The sequence below is a fragment of the Callionymus lyra genome, chromosome 14, assembly GCF_982586985.1.
Source record: "Callionymus lyra chromosome 14, fCalLyr1.hap1.1, whole genome shotgun sequence".
NCBI classification, from domain to species: Eukaryota; Metazoa; Chordata; class Actinopteri; order Syngnathiformes; family Callionymidae; genus Callionymus; species Callionymus lyra.
Window position 1 is genome coordinate 6,916,971 of NC_141831.1, and position 10,954 is coordinate 6,927,924.

General features: G+C 39.4%; 1 protein-coding gene across 1 annotated transcript; it reads left to right on the forward strand.

Annotated features, from left to right (window-relative positions):
- Window positions 1-2,870: 2,870 nt before the first annotated feature.
- On the forward strand, window positions 2,871-7,262 carry nsrp1 (nuclear speckle splicing regulatory protein 1). The gene is made up of 7 exons (XM_087807148.1): window positions 2,871-2,907; window positions 3,231-3,306; window positions 3,368-3,424; window positions 3,499-3,627; window positions 4,806-5,013; window positions 5,078-5,180; window positions 6,235-7,262. The coding sequence occupies exons 1-7, from the start codon at window positions 2,888-2,890 to the stop codon at window positions 7,082-7,084; spliced, it is 1,443 nt and encodes a 480-aa protein (XP_087663274.1). The 5' UTR covers window positions 2,871-2,887; the 3' UTR covers window positions 7,085-7,262.
- The last annotated feature ends 3,692 nt before the right edge of the window (window positions 7,263-10,954 follow it).

Below are 10,954 nucleotides of genomic sequence, written 5' to 3' on the forward strand. Positions count from 1 at the left end.
TGTGTGACTATTGTATTATCAGTGTGTGTGTTGTTATGTGTGACTCTATTGTATCATCAGTGTGTGTTGTTGTGATGTGTGACTATTGTATCATCAGTGTGTGTTGTTGTGATGTGTGACTATTGTATCATCAGTGTGTGTGTTGTTGTGATGTGTGACTATTGTATCATCAGTGTGTGTGTGTGTGTGCGTTGTGATGTGTGACTATTGTATCATCAGTGTGTGTTGTTGTGATGTGTGACTATTGTATCATCGGTGTGTGTGTTGTTGTGATGTGTGACTCTATTGTATCATCGGTGTGTGTGTTGTGATGTGTGACTATTGTATCATCAGTGTGTGTGTTGTTGTGATGTGTGACTCTATTGTATCATCAGTGTGTGTGTTGTGATGTGTGACTCTATTGTATCATCAGTGTATGAGTGTTGTTGTGATGTGTGACTCTATTGTATCATCAGTGTGTGTTGTTGTGATGTGTGACTCTATTGTATCATCAGTGTGTGTGTTGTGATGTGTGACTCTATTGTATCATCAGTGTGTGTGTTGTTGTAATGTGTGACTCTATTGTATCATCAGTGTGTGTGTTGTGATGTGTGACTATTGTATCATCGGTGTGTGTGTTGTTGTGATGTGTGACTCTATTGTATCATCAGTGTGTCTGTTGTTGTGATGTGTGACTCTATTGTATCATCAGTGTGTGTGTGTGTTGTTGTGATGTGTGACTCTATTGTATCATCTGTGTGTGTGTTGTTGTGATGTGTGACTCTATTGTATCATCAGTGTGTGTGTTGTGATGTGTGACTATTGTATCATCTGTGTGTGTGTTGTTGTGATGTGTGACTCTATTGTATCATCTGTGTGTGTGTTGTTGTGATGTGTGACTATTGTATCATCAGTGTGTGTTGTTGTGATGTGTGACTATTGTATCATCAGTGTGTGTTTGTACAAAACTCTCTTTTCATTGAAATATTGACATTAGAAAAATGATCTTAAGCTCCGCCCACTGAAAACTCTTTGTTTTCTGGAGATTAAATCTTGTTGACCATAACCACACCCACTCTGCTGTGATTGGTCAAGCATGGAGGTTTGTCACCTTGTTGTATGAACAAAGCGGGGAATGTGATTACAGCTGGCTGGATGAGGAGTGAAGCCTTATTACGTCATAATGGACTCTCGTAACCTCTCGTTTGTCCAGATTTTAGAGCATCTTTATATAGTAAAAAGTTTAAAACATGATCATGATGAGGAACTTAGTGCATCTTGAAGAGAAGAACATTCACTTCATGACACCAGAATTGTAGTTTCATGTTAGTTAATCCTTAATTATCTACTTCGACTTCTTATTTCAACATTCTATTAATTATATTAAATATAATGCATCTGATTTAGTTTTTTATGTACATTTCAGACTCCATCTAACTACAAAGCTATATTTTGTTTATTTTTTTAAGTATTAATTGACAAACTAAAGTACAAAATGTTCCTCAAACTCCTTTTTGGTGTCTATTGATTAAATAAAAAGTGACTTGATTCCTCATTCCTAGTATTAATTGAAGAAAAAAAAACTTGAATCTGCTAAAAAAAGTCGTGCTCAATGTTTCAAGGAGTTCTATAGAGCCATTGAATTGATTCCCAGGGAGTCGAACGCCTGCACAAACACTGGCGTAAATCTAAAACAACAATAAAATGAACAGGATATTAAAAAATGTAAACCACATGGGAGGGGTTTTTGCTGCTGTGCATAGTCTCTGAAGGGTTTCAGAAGCCATTCCTGGTCCAGTGTTAGCACGTCACAATATTTACTTCTCGTTAGAAACTACAGTTCGAAAACCACTCAAGTATCCATTAAAAATCCTATAAAATGAACGTTTGAGTGCAGATGTACGGCGACACGAAAACAAGCCGCAGACACAAAAGAATCTCCACGTTTCTACACTCATCCCATAATACTCCCTTTCATCGCTCCATCCATTAATAGGTCGATCAAGCGGCTTTGGTGGTTGTGTTTATACCAAAGGGATTAAGTGTGAGGCCAGTGAGGATATGAGACATGGATCAAGAAACAACGATTGTGTTTATCGTCACAAACACCAGCAGGAGTCTTGGAGCTCCAGTGGAAAGTGAGTTGTATTTGTATATGTTTATCTCTCACTAAAAATACTGACAATTAAAAAGAAACAAATGAAATGGATAACATGACATTGTTTAAACATATATACTCTTTAGTATTTGAAACTTGTATATAAGAAACAGTACTTGTAGTTATTGTCCTGTCATAAATATGTATTGTTGTTGTTAATATATTAAGTATTATTTGCAATGTTCTATTTATTATTATTATTACGTTATTATTTTTGCGAGGATTTTTATTATTATTATTTATGAATTTTTGTTGTTCATGTTTGATCCTTTCATTTTGATATCCATTTTACTGCATAAGTCTAAAAAAAAATCTAAATTATTTGACGAAACTGTCCTAAATCAACCACCAAATGTTGACATCTGGTGGTATTAAAGCTGTACTACTACTTTTACGCAGGGATATAGATATTTACTTTTTGTAAATATGTGTATTAAAAAACATTGTTATAAATGAATGCAAAAAATATATATATATATATATATATATATATATATACAGTGTATGTTAAAAAATATATATATATAAGTAAAGAATCGACCGTATTACTTTATTCTAAAACTCGCACTTTCACTACAATTAATACAATTACATTGGATAGTATTTGAATAGTAAAGTATTTTACTTTCATGTTTATTCATAGCAAATGTGAAATTGACCAAGATTATAGTATAAATATATAATTGTTTTTTTTAATATTAGTATTGTAACGAATCTACCGCCGCTGCTCAAAGTCACCACCAGAGCAACATGGCGGTCCCTACAAAACAGTAAGAGCTACCGTGACGTTAAACCGAACAATATAGCAGTTAAATAATATCTATTTAAATCTTTTCAAAATGTGCTCATTGTTTGTTTTTCTATATCACATGTCTGTGCTTTCTCATGATGTCAATACTGCTCTGAACGCTAAGATGTGGTTATCATTGAAGCTAAGCTAACGCTAGGCTAACTTGTTCAGTTTGTTTGTTGTTTAGAAAATTGCAACAATAAACGACGTGTTTTCCTAAATATTTAAACGACTTATATTGTTACGAGATAATGACCACGACACTAGCAGGGTGCTGACGAAGGTAAACGTGTTGCTCCTCAGGTATGGACTCATCATTCCACAGAAGAAAGGGACTCTGCAGAAACACTCCATCTTTGGCGATGATTCTGATGAAGAGGTGAACTTGAGTTTGAGTCTGAAACTACACCTTGATACTAACACTCCTGTCCCCCCCTCAGACCTCGGTGGGCGAGACCCTGCGCAAGGAAGCCATCAAGAAAAAGATGATGAAACAGGTGACGCCGTAAAACATCGTCTGGTTTCTACCCGGAAGAGACGGTTCCATCGTTCCTTGTGTTTCTCTGCTCAGACGCGTCTGGAGATGCAGAAGGCTCTGGATCAAGACAACACGGTCTACGACTACGACGCCGTGTACGATGAAATTCAGCAGCAGAGGCTGGAGAGCAACAAAAAAATCCTCGGTGGAAAAGACAAGAAGGTGATGAAGTTCAGTGTGTTTAGAATAGTATTGTTGCTGGAGTCGATTGTATCTTATCGTCCTCAGGTATCACAGGATTTTATTGTTCCTTTGGCTGCAGAAGACGTAATAACTGCTGCCATCTAGCGGCTGGAAGTTTAATTGCAGCACAAAAATGAGCAAACGGCGTTAATATTTGTATGATATTGTGATAAGATAAAAAATAGAATTACTTTATTTCACACACACTAAATTAAAGTAAGAAAACTATGATGATAATAAAATGTGATTTGAAATAAAAAAAAATTAATATTAAGACATTGTCGTAAAAAATGATGACATTTCAATGTACAGTATATTCCGCACTATTAGGTGCACCGGATTATAAGGCGCACCTTCAATGAAGGGCCTATTTTAGAACAGTTCATAAATGGGGTGCACCGGATTATAAGGCACATAGAATAATAGATTTTGAGTGTACGACAACCAAGACACACTCGCTCAAAATGGTGGCAGTAATCTTACTCCATAGACTAGTGATGGCGAGATGAAGCCTCATGAAGCACTGAAGCCTCGCAGACGAGTAGTTAATCTTTGGAGCAAAGCCTCATGAGGCTTCATTTGCACGACCATGCCATCATGTGGACAATTGGGAGCATTGCATATTTTGTGCGCAAATGATTGTGATAATAAAAAAATGTGCTTGACTAACTTGTTTTCTAAAAAAAACTATTATTTTTTATTCAAAAAAAGCAACAGTGCTTGGCTTCAGTATGTTTTTAAAAAAAAAAAAAAATTTCACCAGCTTTGGAAGTTCCCGAGCGATTACCGAACCGGTCACTTGACGAGCCGGTTCAAGCAGCGCTTCTTGAGCCGGTCACGTGACGAGCCGATTCAAGCAGCGCTTCTTGAACCAGTCACGTGACGGTCCGGCTCGCGAGGCCTCGAACGTCATCACTACGTCACCACCTACGTAACCAACACACGCCTCGATACATGATGTTTGTAAACTAGTCACCCACCAGGTAATGTTCATATATAAGGCGCTTTGGATTATAAGGCGCACTGTCATTTTTTGAGAAAATTAAAGTCTTTTAAGTGAGCCTTATAGTGTGGAAAATACGGTATTGATATTTTGTTGCACCCTTTATTGTGTAAGTAATGTTGTCTAACACTAAGGTTGTCGTCTTTTTTCCCAGCCCAAGTACATCCACCAGCTGATGCGAGCAGTGGAGGAACGAAAGAAAGAACAAGAGCGCAGAGACGAGAGGAAGATCCAGAAGGAGAGGGAGGCGGAAGGCGAGAAGTTTGCAGACAAAGACGCTTTTGTCACCACGGCCTACAAGAAGAAACTGGAAGAGCAGAAAGAAGAGCTGGAGAGAGAAAAACGAGAGGCAGCGATCGAAGGTGAGTCGCGGCAGGACTGGATCCTGATCCATGTTCGTCGACGCTGAGCTTTGTTTGTCCTCAGCTGCTCTGGACGTGAAGAAGCAGAAAGATCTCAGTGGATTCTATAGACACCTGCTCAACCAGACTGTTGGAGAAGAAGCCATCCCTGATCGCGCCGCAGACAAGTGAGTCTTGAGCTGAGCTGTAGATTGAGCTGCTAACATTTAGTTCACTTGACTCTGTGTGTATATGTGTAGTATTCTCCAGTACTTGACTCTGGTGTAGTGATAGTGTAGTAATAAGTATATATATGTAGTATTGTAGAGTACTTGACTCTGGTGTTGTAGAATTTAGAGACCACGTGACTCTTGAAGTCGTTAAAGAGATGCTTTCATTTGTTTTCAAACCAAAATATGTCCAAACATCAGCTTTAAAAGCTGCTGGACTCACTGTATCATCTCGTCCTCAGTCATCCCAGGGGTCTCGCAAGATTTTTATTCTTCCTTTAGCTGCAGAGGTAATAATTGCTGCCATCTAGAGGCTGGAAGTTTAATTGCAACACAAACCCATGAATGTTTGCATGTGAAAGGTATTACATTTGTATTTAATATTTTAATTGTATACACACCTCATTACAAATATCAATTATAAAAGCACAAGAAAAATATTTTGTATATAATTTGTATGATGGTGAATTAATGACTATGAATATACACAAGAGTCAAACCACATGATTTTTAACTCTGTTTATTTAGTATTTTAAGATTTTAAGCCTATTTTCAAATGTGTTGTTTGAGACGTGAAGAGAAACGACAGACTTGATGCTCCCTAAATAATCTGTCATATGTGAGTAGGAAAGTTTCAGAAACTAGAACTGGTTAGTTAAGTTAAGGAGAGATTTATAATTCATACATTTTACTGCATGGCTCTTTTAAAAAAAAGTTATTTTCCTTTGCGTTTAGGAGAACATGATGATGACATGTTTATATTAAAGGGACAATATGTCGGTCTAAAAGTGTTGTTTTTGGCGACCCCGCTTGTCACAGAAGCGTAACTGCAACGTCGTAAAATCTCTGATACGCCATCGCTAAATTTAATCTGTTTACAAACAAGAACAGTGTTCTTTTTTCTTGTTTTATTGATATTAAATCTCTTGGTGCTTCATATAAACTGAATCCATTTGGTCCCACAAATTGTAGCTTTAATACGTCAAGATAATGTTGAGGTTTTTGTTTCCAGAGCTAAAGCTGCGGCAGCTAAACGCGAAGCCGAGACTCCTGCAGCTCCTGCAGCTCCTCCAGAGAACCTCAGGTCGAGCAGCGACAGCGACGAGAAACCCGTTAATCAACCCGGAGCCTCGGGTCAGTCCAGGCGTCAGTACAGACAGAGGTCGCCCTCTAGTGGCAGCGAGGAGGAGCGCGAGCGGCAGAAGGAGCGACACAAGAGGCGAGACTCTGAGCGAGACCGAAGCAGAGACCGAAGCAGAGACGAGAGACAACATGGCGGCAGGAGGGACGACCGAGACCGGAGGAGGGACAGGGAGGAGGACAAGCACCGACGGAGGACAAACACCGACGACGACAGACACCGGAGGAGAGAGAGGAGTCCCAGAGACCGGGATCGGGAGAGGAAGAGAAATGTGGACGGAGAGAAGAGAAAAGAGAGGGATGCTGATGATGAGAAGAGGAAGGAAGGAGTGGAAAAGAAGGAGGTTGAAGGAGTGGAAAAGAAGGGAGTTGAAGGAGTGGAAAAGAAGGAAGTTGAAGGAGTGGAAAAGAAGGGAGTTGAAGGAGTGGAAAAGAAGGAAATGGAAGAGCCGAAGGTAAAGGAGGAGCCGAAGCAGAGGGATGATGATGATGATGATGATAGTGATAGTGAGGGGGAGGAGAAGGTGGAGAAGAAGAAGGAGGAGGAAGAAAAGGATGAGGAGAAGAAGAAGAAGGAGGAGGAAGAGAAGGAGGAGGAGAAGGTGAACAAGTTTGCCAAGCGCAGCACGGACCAGACGGTGACGTCGGCGCGGGACAGATATCTGGCTCGACAGATGGAACGATCGGCTTCCAAGACCTACATCGAGAAGGAGGAGGATTGAGACGCGTCTCCACTTATTTATAGATTTGACAAAAACAACTTTGGATCGCCAGTGTTGGATCGACTTCCTAACGATGAGACGCGATGAAGACTTTGAAAAATGAATAATGCAGGTTTGTCAGCCATAAGAGACTCTGAGTAGAGCCGTCTTTGTCAATCTTACTGTATCAATAAAAGGTTTGAAATCATTTACGTGTGAAGTTGAATTCCCTGTTGAACATTTTCATATGTTGAAAAACTAGAGGAGTGTGTATTGTTAAGAATGTGTTAATACGTATCACAATACGAGATATAGTGATAGTGTAGTAACAAGTATGTATGTGTAGTATTGTCCAGTACTTGACTCTGGTGTTGTGATAGTGTAGTAACAAGTATATAGTATATGTGTAGTATTGTCCAGTACTTGACACTGGTGTTGTGATAGTGTAGTAACAAGTATATATGTGTAGTATTGTCCAGTACTTGACTCTGGTGTTGTGATAGTGTAGTAACAAGTATATATGTGTAGTATTGTCCAGTACTTGACTCTGGTGTTGTGATAGTGTAGTAACAAGTATATAGTACATGTGTAGTATTTTCCAGTACTTGACTCTGGTGTTGTAGTATTTACAGACCTTGACTCTTGACAAAGTTGTAACTGCTTTCATTTGTTTTCAAACCAATATATGTCCAAACATCAGATTTAAAAGTTGCTGGAGTCACTGTATCCTCTCGTCCTCAGTTGTAACTGCTTTCATTTGTTTTCAAACCAATATATGTCCAAACATCAGATTTAAAAGCTGCTGGAGTCACTGTATCCTCTCGTCCTCAGTCATTGCCGGGTTCTTGCGGGATTTAAATGTTACGTTAGCGGCGGAGGACGTAATGACTGCTGCCATCTAGAGGCCGGGAGTTAAATAACGGTGTAAATATATGCATGGTGATTGTAAGTGTTGACTGTATCTGTTCAGCTGAATCTCAGAATGTGTCAAAGAACCACACTTCCCAGAGTGCACCAGCAGCAGCAGACCAGCTGCCTCAGTCATTGGCACTAATGTGGAGCAGCTGTGAACTGTGGAGTCATGGAGGTTCTCGGTCAGTCAGAAAGAGAAGACGCCTCAAATGCACAATGGGTTCAATCCAAAGACGCCGATGGTCGGTGAAATGTTTTATTTACTTTCATTGTGTTTGAAATGCTTCTGAGATGTTCAAATTTATGTTTAACTGCAGTAAATATTGGTTAAGGAACACATTGCAACATTTACTACCGGTATATTGATTTTGTGCTTAATGGGTTTGATAAAATAACGTTTCATTTGAGTTTGGAAAATTAAAGGTAAAAGGTTCAAAAGAATAAGAGTCGATGGAGTCGCTCGGAAGAACTCTGACGTCATCGATGTTTGATCAACGTTCCTCTCACTGAAGAGTGTGACGACACGTCAGCTGCCGTCTGCCCAGACCTCAACAAAAGGTGGTAAGATTTTTTCATTTGCTCTCTTTAATTCGGCTTTTACAACAGAGTTGAACGTGAGTGACAGCTGTCACCCACGTTACCGCTGCTGTTCTCTTCAAAAGTGACGTCATCGGTGCTGAATGTGGGACTTCTGAGTGTTAGCTGAATAAATCCTTTACTCTTAATGATCAATTTGGATTTATTATGTCTTTCTGAGACTTGGCAGAGAGGAAGAGTTTATTCATCTGAACGAACTCTGTCCAGTAGGGAGCGCTGTCCTGGGGAAGCCTCGCCTCTCTGGTCGTGGGGGAGGTCTTGCTACAGTTTTTAGGGAGAGTTGTTCTTGCAAAGTGATTCAGACACAGGAATTCACTTCTTTTGAGTCTCAGAAGATCTTGGTTGGTTCTTCAAGACCTTTCTATTGTGTGTCAATCTACCGTCCGCCTGGTCCTGCAGAAGTGTTCTTGAAAGATTTTAGTGAATTTTTATCTTCCATTATTCAAATGGTATCTGTTCTTATTCTTGGAGACTTTATTCTTCATGTTGATGACGTCACATCTTGTTCTGCTAAAGAACTTTTAACTTTAACAGAAGCCTTTAAGCCTTTAAGAGAAGCCTCACACTTTAGACTTGGTTTTTACTCTTGGCCTGGACATTTCTAATGTGTCTGTACATGATGTCCATCTGAGTGATCATTCTCTTGTCTTGTTCAACCTGGACTTCATCCCTGAAACTAAGCCTTTGAAAGTTAGGTCTCAGAGGCGTGTCATCTCAGCCGATACTGCAGACAGTTTTTCTGCTATGTTTGACGCTCTTTCCTTTGATGACTGCCCAGACGTGGACAGTTTGATTCACTGTTACACTGATCATTGTGTTGAAATACTGGATCAAGTGGCACCTGTCGAACTTGAAAAAACAGTGCCCTTGGACAAATGAAGATCTCCTGAGTCTGAAGAGACTTTGTTGAAAGACTGAGCATCTGTGGAAGTCCACTAAACTTGAGGTGCACAGACTTCACCTCAGGGATCTGATGACTTCTTACAATGAGATGGTAGAAACTGCTAGATCTGATTACATCAGAAAACTGGTAGCAGCAAATAAGAAAAAACCCCAACATGTTGTTTGACACGATTAATTCTCTCGTTTCTCCTGCTCCTCAAATCACGCCTGTCTTCTGCGAAACTTAGGAAAATGTTGTCACAACATGATCTGGAGCTTGTAATCCATGCGTTTGTTTCTTCTCGCCTGCACTATTGTAACAGATTGTTTTCATGTCCTTAGCAAGGATCTGTCTCGCCTGCAGTTCATACAAAACTCTGCAGCGAGAATTCTGACCTGCTCTAGTAGAAGAACTCACATTTCTCTGATCCTTAAAACTCTTCACTAGCTTCAAGTTTCTTTCAGGATCAACTTTAAAATTCTGGTTCTTACTTTCAGATCTATTCATGGTCAGACCTTCCATCAGTGATCTGATCCAGCCTTACACCCCAGCTCGGGCTCTGAGGTCTGTGGATCAGAATCTGCTGATGGTTCCTGAACTTCAGGACCAGAGGAGAGAAATCCTTCCAGACTGTTGCTCCTAAGCTTTGGAACGATCTTCTCTATCTTTGCGCTTGATGATCTACTGACTCCTTCAAGAAACATCTTAAGAGGTTTCTATTTGTTCAGGCTTTTCCTTGATTTTTTTCTGGAACTCTTGTGTTATCAGTTTTATCTTGACTTTTAAAGTATATACTTTAAGTATTGTTTTGATTGTTTAAGCGCTTTGTGACCCTGGTCTGGAAAAGCGCTCTACAAATAAAAATTAATAATAATAATAATATTTTTTTTTTATATGTCTTTAAAGGTTTACAACCTAAATACTGAGAAGCGGAAAGAACAAATAAAAGTGATTGAGTGGAACATTTGAGTTTTCCATGTGTCCTTTGGAACCTGAACAAGAGGTGGACTTGACAGTATCCTCTCGTCCTCAGTCATGTCAGGATTTCATTGTTCCTGCGGTGGACAAAATTACTGCTGCCATCTTGTGGTCGGTTAAGTTTAATTGCAACACAAAAATGAACAAACACTGAATGTTTGCATGTACATTTAAAAAATAATTTATTCATTATTGAGACACTTTATTGGAATATAAACCATAAAAGAATTATAACAGGGGTCGCCAACCCGGTCCTCAAAGAGCCGCAGTCGGTGCAGGTTTTTGTTCCAACCGATCAAGAGGGGTTGGCCACCCCTGAATTATAATAATAAAATCTGATCTAAAGCTAAATATATTTGATCAAATATCGATGCAGTACCGTGATAACAATATTAAAGGAAAACCATATTTTATTCCACCTCTTTATTAAAAAACGCACGTGAGTTTGTTCAGTTTCAAAACTTTATCAACATCACAACACGACGTCTGTACCGAGACCTTCAGAGACGCTGGTTCTTCTG